We start from the raw sequence: 27,636 nt of genomic DNA, 5'->3' as shown, positions 1-27,636 counted from the left end.
CATAAGATTTTATATTCAATGCATAAAACTATACAGTATGTTTATACAGAAATAAACTAGAGAGGATATACACCAAAAGTTGAATTGGGTGTCTCAAGGGACTACAAAAACAGGTGACTTTTATTTCTTCTCTCTGCATGTCTATATTTTCTACAATCAAAATTTATTTCTTTTATTAGGGAAAAAAGGCACAGTAATAGAGAATTAAGTCCCTAAAACATATTCTGGAAATTTTCCTGCTCTTCTGAGGACTTACTTGTGTAGTGGTTAAAGTGGATATTAAGAATTGGGAGGCACCTCAGAGATCATTGATTTCCAATTTTTCGATCAATGCCACACCCTCTTTTTTTCCATACCCTCTTTTTAAGAAATGAGGAAGAAGAGGGGAATAGGATATGAGTCAAATGAGCAGTCTTTCTTGAAACTCCATATACATTTAATATAGTTGTAATCATAAGACATACTTTTGCATCCTTTTTTTCAATTAGTGTTATAAAAAATATTTTTATGTGTTTTTATAGTATGTATAGTGTTGATGGCATTATAGTCTATCAAGAGAATATATCTTTAGCTTTCCTCTGCTGGTGGTAATTTTCTAATTTCTTGATATGGTACACAACATTGCAATGAATAATGTTTGTGCATATGGTTATTTTCTTTTGAATACATTTCTTAGAATAAAATTCCTAAAAGTGATATTATTGGATTACAAAGTATAAACATTTTTAAGGACCTCGATGTGAAAAATACCAGCTACTCAAAATACACACATTTAGACATAGCTAGGCATCATCCAGCACATGTAATGGAAATTCTCCCAGGATGATGAGGTCCAAAAATTAAAAGGGTTGCCTCAAGGACATCTAGTTTTGATACTCAACACTTTATAACCATCTTTTTGCAATTTCTGAGCCATCAAAAGGATTACATGGGCTCCCCTGCTCATGGGTCTTTTCTATCCTGGTCATACCTTTCTGCAGAGGGAAACCTGAGAAGACCTGAAAATAAAACCCATGCGGTCAAGTCACTTGACCACCCACCCCTGCCCCCAATCCCCAACTGAACCATGACTTACTTTTCTAGTGCACTTCGAACAGGAGGCAAACCTCCACAGCTGTGTTTGTATACTGTTTCCAGGATCTGACAACCATGAATCTGTGGAAAACACAGCCTTTTCAATCTGGATTCCATTTCAGTAGTTCATGCAGCACAAACTCATATTCTATATTCAATCCAGAGGGTATAATCGAGTAGAGAATGGGGATAACTTGATCATAAGATCCAGGTATAGTTCGATTCTGACTACAATTCCAATGGTGTGTGGGGTTTTCCCCACACTACCAAGCAATTCTCAGACACCAGCTGGGGTGTCCTACATTTTTACTTTATTCTGACTCTACCCTGAGATGGCATTAGACTCCACAGATTAAGGGCTCAGTCCCATAAGACCACCCTCCATTTCAGAAGCCAATCACAAGCCCAGGTTGTTGCTGTGCTTTTAACTGGCTATACATCAGAAGTTCCCATGACCCCCTCCTTGGGCTCAATGAATCTGCTAGAGTGCCTCACAGAGCTAAGGAAACCCAGTTATTCACTAGATTACAGGATATGAAAGGACCTTGATGTGAAAAATACCAGCTAGTCATATCCTTTTTACCAAGGATATGAAAGGATATGAGTCAACAGCCAGATGGAGATACATAGGATGAGGTTCCAAACAAAGGAGCGTCTGTCCCCAGGGAGTTTGGGCCCTGCATGGTGGCACGTGGAATCGTTCTGGTTCACCAACCTGGATGGTTTCAGAATCCTGTCCTTTTGGGTTTTTATGGAGGCTTCATCACACAGGCACCATTGATTAAATCATCAGGCACAGGTGACTGAGCTCAATTTCCAGGCTCTCCCCGCCCCCACTCCCCAAAGGTTGGGTGTGGGACTGAAAGTTCCAACTCTCTAATCACATGGTTGGTTCCCCTGGCAACCAGCCCGTATCCTTAAGTGCTGTGCAAAAGTCACCTCATTAACAACGCAGGTGAGCCTGTTCAAGTGGCCATTATCAACAAGACAAGCAATAACAAGTGTTGGAAAGGTTGTGGAAAAAAGAGAACCCTCATTCACTGCTGGTGGGATTGTAGACTGGTACAACCACTATGGAAAGCAGTCTGGCGATTCCTCAAAAAATTAAGAATAGAGCTACCATATGACCCAGCAATCCCCTCTCCTGGGTATATACCCGAAAAACTCGAAATCATGTATTTGCAAAGATATATGCACCCCTATTTTCACCGCAGCATTATTTACAGTGGCTAAGACATGGAAACAACCCAAGTGCCCTGTGATAGAGGACTGGATAAAGAAGATGTGGTACATACACATGGAATACTCTTCAGCCATAAGAAAGGATGACATAGTGCCATTTGCAACAACATGGATGGACCTTGAGAACATTACGCTAAGTGAAATAAGTTAATCAGAAAAAGCTAAGAAACATGTGATTTCATTCATATGTGGGATATAAAAGTGAAACTCATGAACACAAACAGCAGTGTGGTGGTTGCTAGAGGGGAGGGGGTGGGGAAAGAAGGAGGACCTAATATAAGGTGAAAGGAGAAGTTTGACTTTGGGTGGTGGGCACACAGTGCAATATACAGATCTTATAACTTAGAAACCCACCCTGAAACCTATATGTTCATGTTGACCAATGACATCCCAATCAATCTATACTTATAATAGGGTAATCTATACTTATAATAGGGTAATATGCAAATTAGTCAGGACACCGTCACAGTAACGACTGGCTGATCAGCAGGCCACGGGAGAAGGCAGAAGGGAGAAGGCAGAAGGGAGAAGGCGGCGCCGTGGGAGATGGTGAGAAGGCTGGTGCTGTGGGAGAAGGCAGCAGGGAGAAGGTGAGAAGGCCTGCGCTGCAGGAAAAGGGAGAATGTCAGCACCCTGTGAGAAGGGAGAAGGGAAAAGGTGGCAGATAGGCAGTTAGGGGGATCAGGCCAGGAGAGGAGTACAGATAGGCAGTTAGGGGTATCAGGCCAGGAGAGGAGTACAGATAGGCAGTTAGAGGGATCAGGCCAGGAGGGGAGAGCAGATAGGCAGTTAGGGGGATCAGGCCAGGAGAGGAGTACAGATAGGCAGTTAGGGGTATCAGGCCAGGAGAGGAGTACAGATAGGCAGTTAGAGGGATCAGGCCAGGAGGGGAGAGCAGATAGGCAGTTAGGGCGATCAGGCCAGGAGGGGAGAGCAGTTAGAGGGATCAGGCCAGCAGGGGAGAGCAGTTAGGTCCATCAGGCTGGCAGGGGAGCAGTTCGGGGCATCAGGCAGGCAGGGAGTCGTTAGGAGCCAGTGGTTCTGGATTGCGTTGCGAGAGGGATCCCGTTGGAGAGTGTACAGGCCAGGCTGAGGGACACTCCCCCCACCGCCCCGTGCATGAATTTCGTGCACTGGCCCTCTAGTTTATTAATATTTTTTAAAACCCAACAAAAACAATCAACCTTTGCTCAGTGGTTAGAGTGTTGGTCTGAAGACCAAAGGGTCAATTTCTGGTCAAGGGCGTGTACCTTGGTTGTAGTTTCCCAGGCCCTGGTAGGGGCATGTGCAGGAGGCAGCCAATCAATGTGTCTCTCTCACACCAAAGTTTCTCTCTCTCTCTCTTTCTCTCCTCCCCCTTCCTCCCTTCTACTTTCTCTAGAAATCAATAGAAAAAATCTCAGGTGAGGATTAAAAAAAATATACAATTTAAAACAACAACTCAGGTGAGGTTGATAGGGGTTTCTTATGAATATCAAGACACCTTTAGGAGAAACCAAGATGGCGGCATAGGTAAACACCTAAGCTGCTGCCTCGCACAACAATTTCAAAACTACAACTAAAAGACAAAACATCTATCACCCAGAACCACGGGAAAGCTGGCTGAGTGGAAGTTCTACAACTAGAAGGAAAGAGAAAAGAGCATTGAGATGTGCACAAGCACTGAAAAGCTGAGGTACGGAGGCGCGAAAATCGGGCTGGTGGTGGGCGACTGGGTGTGCTCCTTTTTTTCAGCCCAAAGGGAGACAAGCTCCCAATCACTCTGAAATCCAGTTTATGGGGAGACGCTGGGGACCCAAACTCCTCCGGGGAGAAGCTGGACTGTCGGCCATTGGGTAGGAAAGTGAGGGTGACTTTCTTGCAGAGGTGCGTCCAGCAATCACTGTTTACTGCGCTGGGGCGTGAGACGCAGGGACTTGGAAACAAGGAAATGCAGAGAAGGCTGACTGGCAACCATCACCGTTTGTCACACTCTAGCCTAGTGATGCCCTGAGACTCTGCCCCTCACAATCTACAAACCCACCCAAGCTCCATGCAGTGGCTTTTGCATATAAATGGCCTACCCTATTGCAGCTTAACCTAACAAATTGCAGCTCTGGTCAGACAGCTCCCAAACCTCCAAAACCCAAGCAAAGAGGAGAAAACTGTAGTTCTCGCAGTAGCTCCTGTTGGGTGGCCTCAGACAGTAGCTGACCTGCACCCCATTGGAGATCCAGAAACTAGGGTATCTAGTGGTCGGTGTGAGACGACACCAGATTTCAACTACTCACATCCATAAGTAACACATTCAAGAGGCAGACTCAGTGAGCACCAAAGCCCCACTGAACCAAGTCCTACCCCATAAGCGTGTTTCTAGCGCAGGAGTTCTTCCATTATAGACACAGCGGGTCCTCACAGCCAATTGGCCTCCCAGTGACACCAACAACAATCAAGACTTAACTACAACAAAACTGTACACACAGTCCACAAAGGGGTGCACCAAGAGTGTCCACCTCAGGTAACGGGGAGGCCGACCCACTGGTCCATATAGGACACCTAGCACACAAAGCCACCCTACCAACTCAGGGAAGCAGCGAAAATGCGGAGACAAAGAAACAGATCACAAACGAAAGAAATGGAGGAAAACAATAGGATATAGAGTTCAAAACCACGGTTATAAGGTTTTTCAAGGATTTCCTAGAAAAGGCCAATAAATTTAATGAGACCCTCGAGGATATGAAAAAGGACCAACTAGAAATTAAACATACACTGACTGAAATAAAAAATATTATACAGAGACCCAACAGCAGACTAGAGGAACGCAAGAATCAAGTCAAAGATTTGAAATACAAAGAAGCAAAAAACACCCAACTGGAAAAGAAAAAGAAAAAAGAATCCAAAAAGTTGAAGATAGTGTAAGAAGCCTCTGGGACAACTTCAAGCGTACCAACATCAGAATTATGTGGGTGCCAGAAGAAGAGAGAGAGGAAGATACTGAAAACCTATTTGAAGAAATAATGACTGAAAACTTCCCCCACCTAGGCTTACAAGTTCAGGAAGCGCACAGAACCCCAAACAAAAGGAATCCAAAGAGGACCACACCAAGACACATCATAATTAAAATGCCAAGAGCAAAAGACAAAGAGAGAATATTAAAAGCTGCAAGAGAAAAACAGTTAATTACCTACAAGGGAGCACCCATACGATTGTCAGCTGATTTCTCAACAGAAACTATGCAGGCCAGACAGGAGTGGCAAGAAATATTCAAAGTGATGAATAGCAAGATCCTACAACTAAGATTACTCTACCCAGCAAAGCTATCATTCAGAATTGAAGGTCAGATAAAGAGCTTCACAGACAAGAAAAAGCTAAAGGAGTTCATCACCACCAAACCAGTATTATATGAAATGCTGAAAGGTATTCTTTAAGAAGAGGAAGAAGAAGAAAAAAGTAAAGAAAAATTATGAACAACAAATACATATCTATCAACAAGTGAATCTAAAAATCAAGTGAATTAAAAATCAGATGAACAGAATAAACTGGTGAATATAATAGAATCAGGGGCATAGAATGGGAGTGGATTGATAATTCTCAGGGGGAAAGGGGTATGGGGGGTACGTGAAGAAACTGGACTAAAATCGTACACCTATGGATGAGGACAGTGGTGGGGAGGTAAGGGCAGAGGGTGGGGTGGGAACCGGGTGGAGGGGAGCTATGGGGGGAAAAAGGTGAAACAATTGTAATAATATGGACAATAAAGATTTATTAAATTAAAAAAAAAGACACCTTTATCACTTAGGAAATTTCAAGGGTTTTAGGAGCTTTGTGCCACAAACTGTGGAGAGCGGCTATAGCATTTGGACAGGTTCAAGCCTTGGACTAATGAGAGGGCATGGTCCTCTCGTGGCAAAGCCACGTGCAAGTCCCAGCTTGGAGGGCAAAGCCCTCCCAGCACAATTATAGCCAAAGGCTATAGTTGTAAGCTTTACCTTATGGTCTGAACCTGTGGTCCCACGTGGCTAAGTAATATAGGCTGTGGGAGGTGCAGCAAGTGCTACCAAAACAAAGCTTGATAGAGTTCAGGTGCATACCGTATTTTCCGGCGTATAAGACGACTTTTTAACCCAGGAAAATCTTCTATACGCCCAGTCATCTTATACGCTGCAAAATACGGTATAATTGAGTAGATTCGAAACCCAGGAGAACATTGTAAATATCTTGACCACGCCCTTACTTTGCCTCGTGGAATCTGGCTATAAAATAAAGACTCAGCTTGCAGGTTGTGGCACTGTCTCTCCATCCAAGAGCAATGTCCCACCTAGCCCCAGCTTTATTCTCTTGTCTGTCTTCTTTAATCCTTCACTCCCCCCGTCCCCCCAGGTTCACCCCTGGCTGTGCTGAGCACGGCACAACAAACAATATGAAGACCAAATATGTATTTCTTATTATAAATCAGAATATCATAATAGTTATTCTCTAAGTATGGATTCTACAGCCTCCCTACCCCTCTCCATTTGGCCCCACCTCAAGGAGCAGCAGCATCACCTAGGAACTTACAAGAAATGCTAATTCTTGGGCTCTACTCCAGGCCTCCTGAATCAGACTCTCTGGGGTAGGGCCCAGCAACCTGGTTTTAACAATTTGCTTCAGGTGATTATAATGCACAATGAATTTTGAGAAGTACTGCACTAGAGAAACCAGAAACATTTAGTTGTAATTCCAAGCAAAGAGGTTAAGAAATCTCTTTCAGATTAAGGCCTAATTTATACTACTTATAAAGTATACACTTTTCTAAAAATCTGCTCCCTCTTTCTATGCCCTCTGGCTTTCTCTTAAAAAAAAACCTGCTTTATTGATGAATAATTTACATAACATAATATTCACCCATTTTAAGTATACTATTCAACAATTTTTAGTAAATTTAGAGCATTGTGCAACCAATAACCATAATCCACTTTCATAACATTTCCATCATTCTAAAAGGATCCCTTTTGCTTGTCTGCAATCATCCCATCTCACCTCCAGCCCATGTTCTTGACCACCTCCGTTTTTCACTGGGTAGAGCCATAGCACACTAGCTTCTCTACCACCCCCTTGGCAGGAAGGAAGGTTCGCCCATCTGTAATCCCTCTGCTCATTTTCCTCTCTCCTTCCTGTGGCCAATGGAAGCTGGAAGTCAACTGAAATGTGCAGCTAGACAGGGAATCCTTACACTAAATCCAGGCACTGAGAAGGTGCCCTCCAATTTGGGAGATAGATTAGTAGAGTGCAGAAGGTCATAGTCTTTGGAGTCAGACAGATGTGGGCTTATAGTCCAGCTCTACCATTTCCTACCATCTGTGTGACCCCAGACAGTTCCTTAACCTATTTGACCCCTTAGAGGACTGAATGTATGTGAAGTACTTAGCACAGTGCCTGGTACACAGCAAGTGCACAATAAAAGCTTGATGTTATATGATGAGGGCAATCAGCTTTGAAAGACCAAAGAGCACCTCCCCTACTGGCTTTGCTAGCACAGAGTGAATGCAGCAAAATATAAATTTCTGTACTCACAAGGTGAAAAAATGAAGTAGAAACTGGGCAAATTAACTGGCTAACTAGTTATATTCACCAAGGTGAGCACTCCTAATAAGACAAGGCACAAATATAACAGCTTAAAAACATGAATGAGCTAAATAAACATATTTAATCCATTTGTAAATTCTTCTAATGTGAAATCTCTTTAGAATTATTGATGTTGCCTAAAAAAGACATTCTCCTGACATTGGGAACCCTAACTTTTCAGTGCACTTGATGAAAACTTGTGATAAGAATAGGCATATTTAATAAGTAATAAGCATGTGGGTTTTACCCAATGGCCTAATTTTCATAAAACTGCCAACACCCTAACAAGAAACTATTGCCTTCTTTTTTTCTAAGAATTAACTTTTAGCTTCTCCTTAACAACAATTTTAAATCCTTAGTGCAAAAAGCTCCCACCTCCAAATATTCATAGCATTATTCTCTTATTCAACAGCATTCTTGAGTATGTCTATTAACATTTTCCCCACGTCTGGACCAGAAGGTACTTAGGGGTAAGATCATATTTTATTTTTGCATTCCTGACACTTAGCATAATACCCAAGCAGATATTGTTACATACATACATACATACAAACTACTAAAATCTAGAGTCTTCAACAAAGAATGTAAGGCAAAATTAATTAAGAATATTTACTTGGTGCTTACTGGAGCAAAAGGAAAAAGAATAGTTCTCACCTTTTGACTTTTAATTTGTTCGACTACAACCATCACAGAGGGAAAAAGGAGTTGAAACTGCAAAGTAGAGAAAAATTAGGCGGGTTTATAATCAAATACAAGGAAAAAAATTACTTCAGGAAATGCTTTTGTTTCTAAATAATCCCACTTAACAAAGATGGCAATACCATAGAGCAGCCAGGATCCAATATCTTTTTTATTTTTTATATTTTTGTTAATCCTCACCCAAGGATATTTTTCCATTGACTTTTAGAGAGAGTGGAAGGGAGGGGAGAGACAGAAAGAAACATCGATACATTGATTGCCTACTGCATGCGCCCCAGCAAGGGCTGGGATTGAGCCTGCAACCATTTTAAGGAAATCTAATCTGGGACCTTTCAGTCCCCAGGCTGATGCTCTATCCACTGAGCCAAACTGGCTAGGGCAAGATCCAATATCTTAAGGCAACTTGATATGGGGTTGGTGGCAGATAGAAAGAGAATGGCAGATAGAAGCAATTTCTATTTCTGAGACTAGCAAAACTGTTAATATTGAGGTCAATTTAGAGCATTAATATCAGACATTAAGTTTTAACTAAATTTGGAGCTTTCAAGCAGTTCTGATCTAGGAAAGCATACAAAATATAAAATGTTGGGCTATTTTAATCCAGAAGGAAAAAAGTTCTCAAAAGCCCTAACCGGTTTGGCTCAGTGGATAGAGCGTCGGCCTGCGGACTGAAGGGTCCTAGTTTCGATTCCGGTCAAGGGCATGTACCTAGGTTTCGGGCACATCCCCAGTAGGGGGTGTGCAGAAGGCAGCTGAATCGATGTTTCTCTCTCTCAAACGATGTTTCTAACTCTCTATCCTTCTCCCTTCCTCTCTGTAAAAAAAAAAAAAAAAATCAATAAAAAAAATATTTTTAAAAAAGTTCTCAAAAAATTTCACAAGTTGGATTATTTTAACAATATCAACAGATTCCAAGGCATTTTGTTATTTGAGCAGCATACCTGATCTAAGGAGTAATTGACATGTGATATGGAGAGATGGGGGTCAGCCAGGAACTGCAACAAGAAACACTGTAATTAGAGCTCCATACAAAATATCTCAAATCTCTTTGACCTATGAAAACTAGAATGAAATCTAAGAATGGGCTTAGTGTTAGTTTTAGGCTATTGAGAATTGATGCTTTATAGAAGATTATTAATTCTGATTTTTCAGGTGATAATAAAATCAAAGCTAGGGCTCTTCTTACTCAGGAACCTTTGCCATGAGCTGCACGCCATTTTGATCATGGCTTGGACAATCACGGAGAATACACTGTACTCTCCAGCCATGTAGAAAATAGCTTACTCCTGACCACCTGACCATATCAAAAGGCATTTCAAATTCATAAACATGCCCTAATCTTCTGTCCCAGAGGCGTTGTTCCCATATCTCCTCTCTTACCTCTTGTTCCAAATCAAGCAGTGCTTGTCGATAAGGCTGCAAAACAGAGTCCAGACCTGTGCAGAAGGCCCTGAGATAGATTCCATGTAACCCACCTTGGCCCTGCTGAGATGGATGGTGATCCTGAAATCAAACAAAGAGAAATCAACTCTCAGCTCAGACCCTGAAACCCGAAGACATTACCCTTTATTAGTGGTATTGTTTTTGCTTAAGTAATTCCATATCAGAGAAGTGCTTCAGCGAGAGGAAAGCCCAACTGAAGAGACAGATTTTGAGTTCTGACCTTTTAAAATGTGGTATTTTAATTTTCTAAGCAGCCCAGATGTTACAACCAGGTGGTACTCTATATTGTTAGTGGAGATTTTTCTACAACTCAATTTTAATCTTATAAATTCCAGCTTAAGTCCTTTTGGTGGTTTACCACTGTCCAGAATATTTAAACTCCCCTACATGGCATGTAATGACTTCTGCATTCTGGCCCTTACCTCTCTGCAAAATTATTTTACTGTGTGTGTTAAACTTCACATCCTCATTTCCAAACTACCCACAGGTCACCAAATGTGCCTTGCTTCTATTTCTTAGTCCTGTGAATTTGGATGTGTTCTACTTATAACTGTATATTCATCTTTTTTCTTTTTGTTAATCATCACCAGAGGATATTTTTTCCATTGATTTTTAGAGATTATAGAAGGGAAAGTGAGAGGGGGGGGGAGAGATTGCTTCCCATATGCACCCCTGGTCGGGGCTAGGGATCAAACCTCCAAGTTAGGTACATGCCCTTGATTGGGAATTGAACCCTTCAGTGTGCAGGCTGACACTCTAACCATTGAGCACACTGGCCAGGACTGTATACTCATCTTTGGGAAAATACCTACTCTTCCTACTGGATCCAACTCAAGCATCTCTTCTCTACAAAGCCATTCCTAACTCCCCCCAGGGAGTCAATAGCTTCCCCCTTTGTTGCTTTCATAGCATCTTTATTTAGTGCTGGAATTGTACTTTTGTCACTAGACCAAAAGCTTCATGAAACAAGGTCCCACATTTTATTCATCTTTGTGTTTTAGCTCCTAGCACAGTTCTTTGAACACAGAGAGAAATACAGGGAGTCCCCAAAAATGTATACACACTCTGAATAATTATTAATTCCAATAGGTTAAATCTGAAAAGAAAGTAACATCAATTGAGCTATCAGCTGTTAAAATGTATATACATTTTTGGGGGACACCCTGTATTTACTGAATAAGCAAAATGATCTCAATCCTGTTCTAACATCCCTAGTATGGCAACTCATCTGAACATGAATCTGATAGTCAACATGGGGAGTTATAAGACTCTCACTAAGAGGCTATTTACAAATATGCTTGTCTTTCAGGAAATCTGCAATTTTTTGTAAGACCTTCTATAGTTTTATATGAGAAATTGTGGTTAACAGTTGACTAGAGGTCACAATGACGAGCCTCTATGGCTATGTACTAATTTGGGTAATCAGACTCTGGTGGTGGTAGGTACAAGAGCAGAATTCGGCAACAAATGTGGTAGGAAACTTGGGCTCAGGGATTATAAGGTACAGTGTAGCCAGAGGATGCTGCAAAGGATACTAGTAGTTCCTGGATGTAAATGTTCACAGCTCTAAGAACAGCATTGGCACAGGGTGAAAGAGACCAGATTGGCTTGCAACCAGTCAATTTTGTTTTGATCTTGTGTCATTCCAGATAACTGAATGACTTCATTTATTACAAAATAAAAGAGAAAATGAGTATACTTTTCCAAAAAAAGACATACCACCACCATGTTTAGAACTGGGAAAGAAGGAATTCACATATCATATAAGATGAAACCCACAGAGTCACACGAATATAGAACAGATTTTTTTTCTTTTAGGTGTTATATACAAAAAAATCAAATTCTTAATATTAATAATGTACAGCTATATTATATTCATAATATAATTAATATAAGTCTTAATATAGTCAATGTGATATAATTAATATAATAGAATGCATATTAATATAGATATAAAGTTAATCTATATCAATATATGTATAGATTCCAACTTTGATAATTAAGTGTACTCTCTTAATATGATCTCAAACCAAACTAGCATTGATTGGATTTTAAACTCATGTTTAGCTTATGTCTTTTCTCTGCAATAAATTCAGTTTAAGTGAACCAGAATCTCTGTCCCAGAGTTGAAAACATAAGGCATTATCCTCCAACTCCTTTGCCCCACAGATTACCACCTGTGAACCCCTAGGAAAAAAGACATCTACAAGAAGGGCTCCTGGTGACTAAGTGGGCTCAAATTTAAAAAACAACAACAATAACAAAAATCAGAACCTAGCAGCCATTTCTGCACAAGGGCCTCACACAAACTGCACTTCCAAGGAAGCCTGAGCTAAACTGCCTACCTGCACTGTATTTCCGCCATTTGAGCCAGGGCTTACAAAAGGGTCCTGGAATCCTATTTCAACCAATAGAATTGAGGCTTTCCCTATCCAATCAGAGTGGCTCTATTCTGACCAATCAGGACAGTGCCTTTTGGGCCAATCGAATTGTGAGGATTCAGAGCTGTTATTTGCATGAAGATGGACCATCAGGGACCAGGGTCAGGGACTTCTGTCCTTATAAGCCAGCTCCCCTCTGGCTCAGAGAGCATACTTTCTTTAAAGGGAGTTTTTTAAAAAAGTATTTATTAATTGACTGATTGATTATAGAGAGAAAGGAAGGAAAAGAGGGAGGGAGGGAAGGAGGGAGGGAGGGAGGAAGAGAGAGAAACATCCATTTGTTGCTCCACTTATTTATGCATTCATTGGTTGAGTCTTTTTTTTTCTCTGTGTTCCACAACTTTAAGAGGCTGAAATTTGAATTTCACACAATGTTATTCTTCTGTTGATTTTTTTATTGTTTAAAGTATTACATGTCTCCATTTTTCCTCCATTAACCCCCTCACCACTCCCACCTCCGAGGTCAAGCCCTCACCACCCCAGTGTCTGTGTCCATTGGTTATGCTAATATGCATGCATACAAGTCCTTTGGTTGATCTCTAAACACCCCCCCCCCCCCCCCCGCCCCTTCCCCTGCCTTCTCCCTGAGGTTGGACAGTCTGCTCAGTGCCTCCTTGTCTCTGGATCCATTTTTGTTCATCAGATTATGTTGATCATTATATCCCACATATGAGTGAGATCATGTGGTATTTATCTTTCTCCAACTGGCTTATTTTGCTTAGCATAATGCTCTCCAGTTCCATCCATGCTGCTACAAATGGTAAAAGTTCCTTCTTTATTATAGCAGCATAATATTCCATTGTGTAGATGTACCATAGTTTTTTGATCCAGTCATCTGTTGATGGGCACTTAGGCTGTTTCCAAATCTTAGCTATGGTAAATTGTGCTGCTATGAACATAGGGGTGCATATATCCTTTATGATTGGTGTTTCTGATTTCTTAGGATATATTCCTAGGAGTGGGATTACTGGGTCAAATGGGAGTTCCATTTTTAGTTTTTTGAGGAAACTCCATACTGTTCTCCACAGTGGCTACACCAGTCTGCATTCCCACCAGCAGTGCACGAGGGTTCCTTTTTCTCCGCATCCTCGCCAACACTTGTCGTTTGTTGATTTGTTGATAATAGCCATTCTGACAGGTGTGAGATGGTACCACATTGTCGTTTTGATTTGCATCTCTCGAATAGTAAGTGACTTTGAGCATGTTTTCATGTGTCTCTTGGCCTTCCTTCTGTCTTCTTCCAAAAAGATTCTATTTAGGTCCATTGCCCATTTTTTTATTGGATCATTTATCTTCCTTTTATTAAATTGTATAAGTTGCCTATAGATGTTGGAGTTTAAACCTTTATCAGTGATAACATTTGCAAATATGTTCTCCCATACAGTGGGCTTTCTTGTTGTTTTGTTGATGGTTTCTTTTGCTATGAAAAAGCTTTTTATTTTGATGTAGTCCCATTTTCTCCCTAGTTTCCATTGCCCTAGGAGCTGTATTGGTAAAGATATTGCTACAACATATGTCTGATATTTTGCTGCCTATGGAGTCTTCTAAGATTTTTATGGTTTCCTGTCCTATGTTTAAGTCCTTTAACCATTTTGAGTTTATTTTTGTGTATGGTGTAAGTTGGTGGTCTAGTTTCATTTTTTTTTGCATGTATCTGACCAATTTTCCCAGCACCATTTATTGAAGAGACTGTCTTGACTCCATTGTATGCTCTTGCCTCCTTTGTCAAATATTAATTGAGCATAATGGCTTGGGTCAATTTCTGGGTTCTCTGTTCTGTTCCATTGGTCTATATGTCTGTTCTTGTGCCAGTACCAGGCAATTTTGAGAACTGTGGCTTTGTAATATAGCTTGATATCTGGTATTACGATCCCTCCAACTTTGGTCTTCTTTCTCAGGATTGCTGCGGCTATTCGTTTTTGTTTTTGTTTTTTTGTTTTGTGTGTGTGTGTGTGTGTGTGTGTGTGTGTGTGTTTTATTCCAGATGAATTTTTGGAGAGTTTGTTCTAGGTCTGTGAAATATGCTGTTGGTATTTTAATGGGGATTGCATTAAATCTATAGATTGCTTTGGGTAGTATGGACATTTTAATGATGTTGATTCTACCAATCCATTAACAGGGTATGTTCTTCCATTTGTTTATGTCTTCCTCTATCTCTTTTTTCAATGTTCTGTAGTTTTCCGGGTACAGGTCTTTTACCTCCTTAGTTAAGTTTATTCCTAGGTATCTTAAATTTTTTGTTGCAATGGTAAATGGGATTGTTTTTTTCATTTATCTTTCTGTGAGTTCATTATTAGTATATAAAAAAGCCATAGATTTCTGGGTGTTGATTTTGTATCCTGCTATATTGCCAAATTCATTTATTAAGTCTAGTAGTTTTTGGATGGAGTCTTTGGGGCTTTCTATATACCAGTGATGGCGAACCTATGACATGCGTGTCAGCACTGACACGCGTAGCCATTTCTGATGACACGTGGCCGCTGAGGCGGCCGCATGCCGAGGATGAAACATTTCCGAAATAATGTTTTTTCCTCAAAGTGACACACTACCCGAGTTATGCTCAGTTTTTTGGCGAAGTTTGACACACCAAGCTCAAAAGGTTGCCCATCACTGCTATATACAATATCATGTCATCTATGAATAAGAACAGTTTTACTTCTTCTTTTCCGATTTGGATGCCTTTTATTTCTTCTTCTTGTCTGATCGCTATGGTTAACATTTCCAGTACTATATCGAACAGGAGTGGTGAAAGTGGGCATCCTTGTCTTGTTCCTGTTCTTAGGGGAAATGGGTTTAGTTTTTGCCCGTTGAGTATGATGTTGGTTGTAGGTTTGTCATATAATGCTTTTATTATGTTGAGGTATGATACTTCTATTCCCACTCTGCTGAGAGTTTTTATCAAGAAAGGGTGTTGGCACCCCGCCAGCAGGCGAGGGGATCACAAGGCAGGTGCTGGGCACGGAGGCCACAGGGGCATAGGCTACCAAGGAGACAAAACTGAACCTCACATCACCCTGCTTGGCCCCGGAGGATGGCTGGTTAGCCAGAGACGGGTAAGATTCCTCAAGGAAGGAACAACCTAAGACAGGCACAGTCGCAGAGGGACCATCAGGAGAGAATTTGGGGATCAACAGAGGTGGGGCACAGACCCTCACCCCCCCCCCAACATTGCAGGGGCCTGAACCCTAGCCCCTTCTGAGGAAGGTCTCCTGCCCCCATGGCTGCTTCGTGCTTCCCATGCCCAGCTCAGATCAGGACCCACATGACCGACAGAGACTTGGCCGACAGCAGCTGCCCTCTCACTCCAACAAGAATTGTTTGAGTTGACTTGTACCCATGGTGTGGGGAAGTGGGTTTACGATATCTAAATCCAGCCTACCACTAGGAATGCTCAGGACCTACTCAAGAAGGCAAATAATCCCTTCCACCAATATTTACAGGGTAAAATAAGATTGTTGTTAGAGTAATAAATTTGACAGTAAAATAGTAGTCAAGTTTTCAGGCAAATTTAAATTGGCTAGTTGAAACAAGCGAATATTCTAGAAAAATTAATTGTACTGGACAAAAAGGTGTTCCTAAAGTGTTAACTAAAATTTTTATTGGTACTTCATCTCATGATAAAATTGTGCACCATGTAATGAACCTAAAACAGTAATATTATAGTGCAAAAAATTAAAATTTAAAAGCCATCAAGACTACATTATAAAATTTTCAAAACCCTCCTAACATTTAAATCAAAAAAGGAGGGGATAGTAGAGGAATATCATGTAAGGAAAAATATCCTGTAAGTAAATTACAGCTAGAAAATTAATACTTTAGAAAATTAATTGTAAGGCTAAAAGCAAGACACCCATGAAAAACATACAGGGTGACAAAAGAAGCCAGAGGAAAATCATTTGGGCAAAAAATGAAATAGGATCCCAAGTCAAATTTATAGAAAAAATTCCTTTATTAACTTTTGGTCGAGAATATGTTTGTATATTTTCAGAAAACAACTCCGAGACCATGTGGATTCCAGCAACAGAGAGGAATCGACAGGACTACTCCAGCCATGAAGACAGAAGAGAAGCAGTCCAGAGACGGAAGACGCTGATGTGGCCTTCCCATACTAGCAGTTAGCAGCTGTGCATCACTGCAGGTTGCCCAGGACCAAACCAGAGAGAGTCGGACCTGCATTACTACCATTTGTCCACCATCCAGAACTGTAATGTCAGTGCTGACATGTACACATAAGGAACTGTTGGACATTGAAATTGGGTCTCAAAAGAACTGTTGGCCCAGAAAGAAACTCACTACAGACTGATTCATTTGCTTGTCACCATAACCATTATTGCTTGTCTCATTTTCGGTTCTTATAAGTGTATTTCTAATTCATCTAGGGGAAATAATGAACAACATAGACTGATGAACAAGAACAGACCCAGAAACAAGGAGGCATGGATCAGACTGTTGGGCCTCAGAGGGAGGGTAGGGAAGGGTGGGGGTAAAGGGGAGAGATCAACCAAAGGACTTGTGTGCAAGCATATGAGCCTAACCAGCGGTTAAGGACAACAGGGGGGTGGGGGCATGTGTGGGGAGGGGTATGGGATGGGAATGGGGGGATAAGGACAAATATGTGATACCTTAATCAATAAAGAAATTTTAAAAAAGAAATAAAGGGTGTTGGCTTTTGTCAAACGCTTTTTCTGCATCGATTGATATAATTATGTGATCTTTGTCTCTCAATTTGTTTATGTGATGTATCACATTTATTGATTTGCGAATATTGTACCATCCTTGCATCCCCGAAAGAAATCCCACTTGATCATGGTGTATGATCTTTCTAATGTAATGCTGGATCCGATTTGCTAGAATTTTGTTGATTTTAGCATTTATGTTCATCAAGGATATTGGCCTGTAGTTCTTTTTTGTGGTGTCTTTATCTTGTTTTGGGATTAGGGTGATGCTGGCTTCATAGAAATAGCTTGGAAGTGTGCTTTCCTCTCGAATTTTTTGGAATAGTCTGAGGAGGATAGGTTTTAGTTCTTTGAATGCTTGGTAGAACTCCCCTGTAAAGCTGTCCAGACCAGGGCTTTTGTTTCCTGGAAGATTTTTGATTACTGTTTCAATTTCTTTGGTAGTATTGGCCTATTAAGATTTTTTTATTCTTCCTGATTGAGTTTTGGAAGCTTGTATTTTTCTAAGAGTATGTCCATTTTGTTTAGGTTGTTCAGTTTGTTGGAATAGAGTATTTTTTCATAATCATTTGTATTTCTGTGGGAATGGTTGTTACTTCACCTCTTTCATTTCTGATTTTGTTTATTTGGGTTCTCTCTCTTTGCTTCTTGGTGAGTCTGGCTAGAGGTTCATCAATTTTGTTTATCCCTTCAAAGAACCAGCTCTTGGTTTTATTGATCTTTTGTATTGTTTGTTTGTTTTTTGGTCTCTATGTTGTTTATTTCCACTCTGATCTTTATTATTTCCTTCCTTCTGCTTACTTTGGGCTTTTCTTGTTGCTCTCTAATTGTTTTGAGTTATAGAGTTAGATAATTACCATTTTTTCTTGTGTTTTTTTTTTTTTTTTTTTTTTTTAAGGTAGGTCTGTAGAGCTAAGAACTTCCCTCTCAGGATTGCTTTCGCTGTGTCCCATAGATTTTGGATTGTTGTGTTTTCACTGTCATTTGTTGCCAGGATGCTTTTTATTTCTTCTTTGATCTCTTTGGCAACCCAATCATTATTTAATAGCATGCTATTTAGCCTCCAAGTGTTTGATTTTTTTCCCATTGTTTTTATTGTAGTTGATTTCTAATTTTATGCCATTGTGGTCTGAGAAGATGCTTGATATGATTTCTATCTTCTTGAATTTGAAGAGACTTTGCCTGTGTTCCAATATGTGGTCTATATTTGAAAATGTCCCATGTGCACTTGAGAAGAATGTATATTCTGCAGCTTTGGGGTGAAATGTTCTGAAGATGTCAATCAAGTCCATCTAATCATGTGAGTCATTTAGGATTGATGTTTCTTTGCTGATTTCTCATTTAGAGGACTTATCCAGTGGTGTCAATGGGGTATTAAAGTCCCCTACTATGACTGCATTGCTGTTGATCTCTCCCTTGATATCTTTCAGATTTTTTTTATGTATTTGGGTGCTCCTGCATTGGGTGCATATATGTTTACCAGAGTTATATCCTCTTGTTGAATTGCTCCCTTTAGTATTATGAAGTGGCCTTCCTTATCTCTTGTTATGGCCTTCACTTTGAGGTCTAATTTGTCAGATATAAGTATTGCTACCCCAGTATTTTTTCATTTCCATTCGCCTAAAAATTTTTTTTCTATCCCTTCACTATCAGTCTGTGTGAGTCCTTTGTTCTGAGGTGAGTCTCTTGTAGACAGCAGATATATGGGTCATGTTTTCTTATCCATTCAGCTACCCTCTGTCTTTTGATTGGAGCATTTAATTCAATTACATTTAAGGTTATTATTGATAGGTACTTGTTTGTTGCCATTTTTATTCTTTATGCCCGTGTTCCTTCTTCCCTTTCTATTTCTTGTTTTTATAGCAGTCCCTTTAGCATTTCTTGCATTGATGGTTTGGTGGTAATAAACTCCCTTAGCCCTTTTTTGTCTGTGAAGCTCCTGATTACACCTTCAATTTTGAATGATAGCCTTGCTGGGTATAGCATGCTTGGATTCAGTCCCTTGCTTTGCATCACTTTGTATATTTCATTCTATCCCCTTCTGGTCTCATGTGTTTCTGTTGAGAAATCAGTTGATAGTCTGATGGGGGATCCCTTGTAGTTAACTTTCTGTCTTTCTCTGGCAGCCGTTAAGATTCTTACTTTGTTGTTGGTGCTTGCCACTTTAATTATGATGTGTCTTGGTGTCAATCTTTTTGGGTTCATCTTGTTGGGGACTCTGAGCTTCTTGGACTTGTGTGAGTTTTTTCTTCCCAATATCAGGGTAGTTTTCTGTCATTATTTCTTACAGGTTTTCTATTCCTTGCTCAGTCTCCTCTCCTTCTGCTACTGCTATTATGCGGATGTTGTTTTGTTTCCTGTTGTCCTAAAGCTCCCTTAGGCTCTCCTCCTGTTTTTTAAAGTTTTTTTTCCCCAGTTGCTGCTCTGCTTGTGTGTTTTTTCCTACCTTGTCTTCTAGCTCACTGATGCCGTCCTCAGCTTCTTCTAATCTATTGTTGATGCTTTCTTCTGAGTTCTTTATTGCAGCAATGTCATTCTTCATTTCTTTTTGGTTCTTCTTCATTTCCTCTTGATTTTTACACATGTTGTTGAAGTTGTCTTCCATCCTTTTCAGTGTCCTTATGACCACTGCTCTGAATTCTTTCTCTGACAAATTGCTTGCCTCCATTTCATTTACTTCCTTTTCCGGTGATTCCTCCTTTTCCTTCATGTGGGGGTTATTTCTTTATCTCTGCATTTTCACTCCTTTCAGGGTGTCTGACTATGTGGCTCACTCTCTACCACGTTGACCAAAAGGCATAAAATACAACTTGACAAGACATGACACAGAGGGAATAAAACACGAATGTATTCACGACACCAATAACCCCAAATAAAGGTGACCACCAGAGAAAAGAGAATTCGAGGAGAGAATAGAGCACAAAAATGATATTTAGAAAAGGAAAAAAGGTAAGAAAAAAAGGGAAATGAAGGAAAAAGGGGAAAGAAAGAAAGAAAGAAAGAAAGAAAGAGAAAAGAAAAAAGAGAAGAAGGAAAAAAATACATATATACGTATATGGGGAGAAAACTCCACAAAACCAACAACTAAACCAAAAAATGCAAAGAACAAATCCCCAGAAAAAAAAAAGAAAAAAAAGGAGGGTAGCTGAATCTGAAGGGGCAGAGCTTATTTCCAGAATATAAGATAAAGAAATTGAATGAATGGGGGAATGGTCATGATTCAGTATAGAAGAGGTAGGAAGAAAATGAGTTCATAAGAAGTAAAAAAGAAAGTACTCAATTTAAAAAAATAATTTAAAAATATAATAGTAATTAAAAATATATATGTTCAAAAATATATAAAAATTTATTTAAAAAGTTTTCCCCCTTTCTTTAATCTATCTATCTATATATTCATCTATTTTTGAAAAAGGAGAATAGAGTAAGCAGCAGATAGGCCTGAGTTTGGTGATTGAAACTAATTAAGCTATTAGTAGAAGATAACAAGCAAGGAGAGGAAAAATAAAAGCATAAAATAAGAAACAAAAAAAACCTAACAAACGATCAAACAAGCAACAACAAGAAAAAAAAAATTGGCTAGCGAAGAAAGAGAAAAGAGAAGGGTGCATGAACTTGGAGCAGGGGAGAGAAAATTAGATATGAGCAAGCCAATAGAGACTACTGTAATAGTAATGCATCAATAAAGCAGATGAAGAAGATCAATTTTTAGCAAGGAGTAAAATGAAAGGAGAGAGAAAAACTAAAGCAGGAACAGGAGAAGAGAAACAGGATGAAAAAAGAGTGAAGTTAGGAAGAAATGGTTTGCATAAAGGAAAAATGAGATAAAGTAAAGTAATGATAAAAAAGTAAAATATAGAATGTAGAACACTAATCCAAAAATCAAAACAAAGATAATAATAGTAATAAAAAATAAAATAAAGAAAAAAATTTTAGTTTCTTAAGTAAAAGTTAAAAAGAAAGCGAAGTAGTGAAGTTCGTTTGCTTCATCTGAGTATTTAATGTCCCATGGGGGCTGGTCTAAGATCCCTTTCCATTGTTCTATCTGCCATGTCACAGCTTCCTGCTAGTCAGCACCGTGTTAAAGCTCCCAGCGATCCACAGCTCCTCTGTGTCAGATGCCACAACCTTGGTGACAGCCAGGAGGGACCACTCTACCTGCTTTCAGTTTTATTTACACAGGCGTCTATTACTGACACCGCCTTTAGGTGGCCGTGTTTCTGTATTAGTTTCCGGGACCAAATGGCCCCTCAACCCCAAGGGCTCCCTGGGGGTATTTCAAATCTTCCTTTCGCTGCCCAAGCTCAAGGCTGGGTGTGGCTGCTAGGAGGGGCCTGGTCTCCAGGAGAAAAATGTCTGTTCAGGGTTGGAGGGATCGGACTGTCCCAGAGCTGGCCTCTGTATCACCTTTCCCTATTTTTTCCCCAGCTTCCACAAAACCACCTTCCCCTGCACCGCAGCCACGGCGAGTGTTTGTAATTGAAAGATCCTGGGTGTAGTGAGTAAAAGTAAGGAGAATATAAAGACAGAGCAATTGCACTGTTGTGTGTTTCTCTCCTCCCAGCACTGCATGGCTGGTGCAGAACTTCAGGCTGCCTTCCTGGGCACAGCCTCCCACGGCTGTGGGCTTAGGTCTAGAGTCCCCCACTGCCAGCAGCCCTGTGTACACCGTTCCACAGTTGAGTGCTACTCTTGTCCCGAAGGGACGAGGTGTTGGTTCAGTGCAGTCCAGGCTGTGTGAGTTTCTCCCTCCAGCCCAGGTCCCCGATCCCACCAGTTTCCCAGCTAGCTCTGACCTTTCTGTCCACGGATTGCCTCTCTAGCTGGGTTTACTTGGCCAATTCCAGGTGGATGTTATTCAATTCAGCTGTTTCTCCTATCTGCTCCGTGAGAGGTGCCAGACCCGTCCATCTATTCGGCCACCATTTTGTCTCCCCCTGGACAAACTTTTTAGGAGCCAAGGCCAGGGAGGCTGGAGTCTCGGTGTTCGTGGGTTCGCAGCCATGGCAGCTGGTCCCTGGCCGGTGTGGCTGTAGGGCCCCAGGTGGTGTTCGAGGTCTCCCCAGGTATTGGTTAATTCTTATATATGCCCTGACCCCTGGGATCGAACTCACAACCCTGGTATATCAGGACGACACTCTAAGCTACTGAGCTACACAGCCAGGGTGAGCACACTTTCCCTTTCTTTCTTCTCTCTTTTTTTTTTTTTTTTTTGTTAATCCTCACCGAGGGTATTTTTCTTAGGGAGAGTGGAAGACAGAGCGAAACATCGATATGAGAGAAACACATCAATTGGTTGCCTCCTGCATAAGTCCCAACCAGAGCCAGAGCCAGGGAGGAGCCCACAACCCAAGTACCTGCCCTTGACCAGAATTGAACCCTGGACCCTTGGGTCTGCAGGCCGATGCTTTATCCACTGAGCCAAATCACCTAGGGCCACACTTTCCCCTTCCATGAAGACTGAAGACACCAAAGATGTCTTGGCAGGGTAGAGTGGAACTGCCCAGAGCAATGACCACCGAGGAGCAGAGCTGTCTAGCCACAGAGGGGCCAGGCCCAGGGCTGTTCTATAGCTGTGTGGCTCTCACAGCTGTGCTGTATCACAATTGAGCTGTTCCACAGCTGGGCTGTATCACAATTGAGCTGTATTGTACTGAATAACATTTCCTTCTTCACCACACCCCAAATTGGGGATTCTTGTTGGCACTGAATTGATGCCAACCACCATCAGTTGACCCAATTTATATAATAGAGCCAGAGGGTATTGACTATGTTATTTCAGAAAAGCATCCTTCTACTTCCTTTGTAGAAGTCCCCACCTTTCCCCTCAACCAGAATCACTCTTTCAACTGGAAAATAGTCATCACTGAATCAGTCACACAATTTGGCAGTTATATATGTATTTCAGAAAGGAAGGGAGAGGGAGAGATAAAAACATCGATGAGAATCAGCTGCCTCCTCCATGCCCCCTACTGGGGATCGAGCCCACAACTTGGACTTGTGTCCTGACCGGGAATCAAACCATGAACGCCTGGTTTATAGGTTGATTCTCAATCACTGAGCCACAGCAGTCAGGCGATTTGGCAGTCTTTTTACTTACCATTGATAAGAATTACAGATTGTTAAAAATAAAGAGAACTTTAAAATATCTCTTTCAAAAAATTTGAGTGCCTACTATATACCAGATATTTCCCATGAATTACCTTGTTTAATCTTCACAACCCTATGAGATACTTACTATCTATTACCCTCATTCTATAGATAAGGAAACAGGGTCTTAGTTACTGAGCATTAGGTTACTGCTGAGCAGTCTATGGCCAGTGAATGATGGTGTGGGCACAAAACCTTGACCTCTACATTGTATTGATTTTCAATTAATTCATAAAATGGATACTATTTATTAAGTACTTACTATGTGCCAACCACCTTCTTTGGTTTAACTCTTATTTACAAATTTAAAAAATGAAGCTGAAAGACTTTAGTTGCTTGCCTCAACATGACTAAGATAGTTAGAAGCAGAGTGTCAAAGGAATTTGAAATAATACTTCATGTTTTCACCTCTGGAATTGGAACTCTGGTCCAGCTCAAAATAATTTAATTCAGGTCTTCTAAAACCCAGGCAAAACATATGTGCTCTTAACACCAATCTGCCTAATTAATCCCTGTGTATATTTCCCCCTTGTGTAAGGTACAGTCCCCTGGCCTTCACTTGAGTAATTCCAGTGATGATAAATTTATAACTTCTTATGACTTATTTCACATGAATTACCAGTGGATTCACTGAAAGCTTAACATAGCTCCCGCCCCCTGGAGGTGTACATTCCCTGAGAACAGGAACCTACCTGTTGTTGCACATGGCCTGTGTACTGTTCAATGAACTCAGTGAAGCGAATATAGTCTGTGCCCAGCCGGCAGAGTCGATTCAGGACACTTGTTTCACTGGGATGGAGAAACGGGAAGTCCTGTGACACCTGTGGGAGAGGAAGCAGGCTGAAAACACTGATGCTTGTGATTCATTGCATGCCAGTCTTTGAGGTGCTTCAAATGCTCCGTATTATTTAGTGTTTCCTTTCTCAAGATGCCCATAAGAACATATGTGCTCTTATAGCTGTGTTAAGTTCTGGATAACAAAAGTATTTCCAAACCACTTCAAAGGTGCTGTTTCCCACCCCGACCTAATAAATTCTTTACTTGAATAAGTGGTAACACATGGTAAAGAATTCAAACATGAATTCAAAAAAGAACACAAAATGGTGTACATTAAAAATAAGTCAACCTCCCCTCAGAGGTAGTTACTATACCTGTTTCTTATGCAATATTTCAGGTATGGTCTTTAAAGATAGGAGTTTTTTACTTGGTTGCAACAAAGTTGTCTTTAGCAAAGTGTTTAGCAAACTCCAGGGGTTTCTCAAACATATTCTTAGGATTCAGAAATTCTCTATAAAATTTTAAATCATGTTTTCATTTCAATAAAAATGTAAATAAATGTAGTATACTATAAACTGTAAAAGCAACTTTATAACTGGGCATATACATTTAGTATACATGTTTTTATTTTTAATTTAAATGGTAGCCCAGTATGCTATATAAGGTTACACAGCAGTTCAAGTAGAAAAAAGTAGTGGGAAAATGTATTCATTCAACCCATATTTTCAAAATAAATTGTGGCAAAATATACATAAAAGTGACAATTTTAGCGTTTTTAAGTGTACAGTTCTTGGCATTAAGTGCATTCACATTGTTGTGCAACCATCATCACCATCCATCCATCTCCAGAACATTTTCATTTTCCCAAATTGATACTCTGTACCCATGTACAAAGACTCCCCATTCTCCCATCCCACAGCTCCAGGCAACCACCCTTCTATTTCCTGTCTCTATGAATTTGACTACTCTAAGTACCTCTAATAAGTGGAATCATACGATATTTGTGCTTTGTGACTGACTTATTTCACTTAGTAGTGTCTCCAAGTTTCATCCATACAGTAGTATGTGTCAGAATTTCTTTCCTTTTTAAGACTGAAAAATATTCGTGTGTGTGTGTGTGTCTGTATGTAAGTGTGTGTATGTATGTGTGTGTGTGTGTGTATATATATACATATATATATACACATGTGTGTGTGTATATATATATATATATATATATATACACACACACACACACACACATACATACATACACACACATACATACATATATACTAGAGGCCCAGTGCACAAAATTTGTGCACTGGGAGAGGGGGGGGGGGTGTCCCTCAGCCCAGCCTGCACCCTCTACAATCTGGGACCCCTCGAGGGCAGTCTAACATCCCTCTCACAATCCGGGACTGCTGGCTCCCAACTGCTCGCCTGCCTGCCAGCCTGATCACCCCCTAACCACTCCCCTGCCAGCCTGATGGACACCTAACTGCTCCCCTGCTGGCCCAATTGCCCCCAACTGCCCTCCCCTGCCGGCCATCTTGTGGCAGCCATCTTTGGCCACATGGGGGTGGCCATTTTGTGTGATGGTGTGAGGGTCAATTTACATATTACCTCTTTATTATATAGGATACATACACACCACATTTTGTTTATCTGTTCATGGACACCTGAGCAGCTTCTACCCTTTGGCTATTCTGAATAATACTGCTATGAACATGGGTATACAAATATCTGTTCAAGTCCCTGCTTTCAGAAATAAAATTATTACATGTAAATAATATGTACCAAGCACACAGCGAGTACTCAATACATATAAGCAATTTTTTATTATTATTATTAGGACAGCTCTACCTAGTTATCAAGTGATACTCCCATTAAAATTGGCATTTTGAGCAGTGATTTTTGGCACAGTTTTAGAAAAGTTGAAGGTCTAGTATTCTAAAATAGCAAACAATACCAAAACAGTTACTGATAACTTTTGGTACAACCCAGTAATATTTACAGACATTCTGTACATTAGAATAGCCAGATCTGTAGCAAAGTCATTCAAACTCAATGTTGGCAATTTAGTTTCAGCAAAACAACAGTATATGTCACATTATATCAGTGGTTCCCAATGAGGGGCACTTTTGCCTCCCAAGGGACATTTGGTAATGGCTGGAGCTATGTTTAGTTGTCATAACTCAGGGGGTATTACTGGCCTCTAGTGAGCAGAGACCATGTATGCTGCTAAACATGTCACAATGCAAAGGACAGCCCCCACAACCAAGAATTATACAGTCCAAAATGTCAATAATGCCAATGTTAACTTCAATTATCAATTTGTTGGTTTTGTTTACTTTGTAAAAAATATTTGGTTAAAAGAACAATATGCTTGAGTTTGTATTTAGCTTAACATGTATATATGTTCAATAGTACAATAAGATGATTTTCATCTATAGTGGGCATTTCCGACTATTTTTCCCTTTATTGAAATGTGAAAATTATTGTTCTGCAGAAAGTATACAGTATTTGCTGGTTTTGGTGGCCTTTTCTTGCACAAGTATCTGAACACCTACTCTGAGGCAGAAACTGTGCTAGATACTCCTGGTACATCTCTGAAGACCACAGTGGTCTTTGCCCTCATGGGCAATCTATGAGAGAGAAAGACTGGAAAGTCCTATAAGGGAAATAATCAAGTTTCTGGAATAGAGAAGAAGGGCATATGGGAGGATATTTAAAGAGATGGTCAGAAAAAGTTTTTCTGAGGTGACTTTAAAGCTGAGACCTTCAAGAGGAAAATACATGATTGAGACTTTTTTATAAGAAAGAAAGGCAGCTATCTTTCCTATACTGTTATCTTTTTACTTCAGATCATAAAGCACCCACAAATACTCCTGTACATGTCCCTCCTATATGCCTGGTGTTGTGCTAGTTTTACAAGGGAAAATAAATAATAACAAGAGGAACTGCTTTGATTTATAGGTTTTATAGACAAGAATGTTTATTTTTCTCCTCCTCCCCAGCCTATACTGCCAGTTCTTATAGGAATAGGCATGACTGTCATCAAACAAAGCTATATACAAATCTTGCTAATACCAGGACTAGCCACCATGAAATTCTGAGCTTCAGTTTGCTCATTTGTCAACTGGAGCTAACAATACCTAGTTCCTAACTTATTGAGAGGGTGAGATAACATTACTGGAAGCAGAAGTAGACAAGAGTAGTTGAGATACTGGAGCCAGACAGGCCTGGGTTCAAGACCAGGCTTGCTAATTACTAGCTGCGTGACACAGGGAGTTAATCTGTGATATGAAGATGGGTGGTTAAGATTAAATTAGATAATGCATATTAAATTAGATAATAGCCTTTCCTCCTCATACATTCCTGGTTACACGAAGGCCTCCTTCCAAATTCTCCTAGTGCTGAATTTCCTGAGAAAGGGGTTTTGACAGAAACACATTCATTTTTTCTTTCAACAAAACTGGCTGAACCCTTGTTGTCTGTTAAACGCTATGAAAAAAAACAGAAAACCAAAAAAACACAAAACGTTATGTAGCTGGTTTAGCTTTCAAAATTTA

The 27,636-nt window shown here is 40.3% G+C and overlaps 1 protein-coding gene across 1 annotated transcript in view; it reads right to left on the bottom strand.

The window, feature by feature from the left end:
- The window catches only part of TUBGCP4 (tubulin gamma complex component 4), a 49,811-nt gene that overhangs the window by 21,617 nt on the left and 558 nt on the right, over nt 1-27,636 (bottom strand). The window contains exons 2-6 of the mRNA XM_079769316.1: nt 23,998-24,126; nt 9,979-10,101; nt 9,540-9,593; nt 8,554-8,610; nt 1,076-1,155 (exon numbers count right to left, since the gene is read on the bottom strand). Coding sequence (XP_079625442.1) covers nt 1,076-1,155; nt 8,554-8,610; nt 9,540-9,593; nt 9,979-10,101; nt 23,998-24,126 — 443 coding nt within the window. The remainder of the gene's footprint in view (nt 1-1,075; nt 1,156-8,553; nt 8,611-9,539; nt 9,594-9,978; nt 10,102-23,997; nt 24,127-27,636) is intronic.

The sequence above is a fragment of the Cnephaeus nilssonii genome (assembly GCF_951640355.1).
Source record: "Cnephaeus nilssonii genome assembly, chromosome: 4".
NCBI lineage: Eukaryota > Metazoa > Chordata > Mammalia > Chiroptera > Vespertilionidae > Cnephaeus > Cnephaeus nilssonii.
This window is presented reverse-complemented; position numbering and strand designations above follow the sequence as displayed.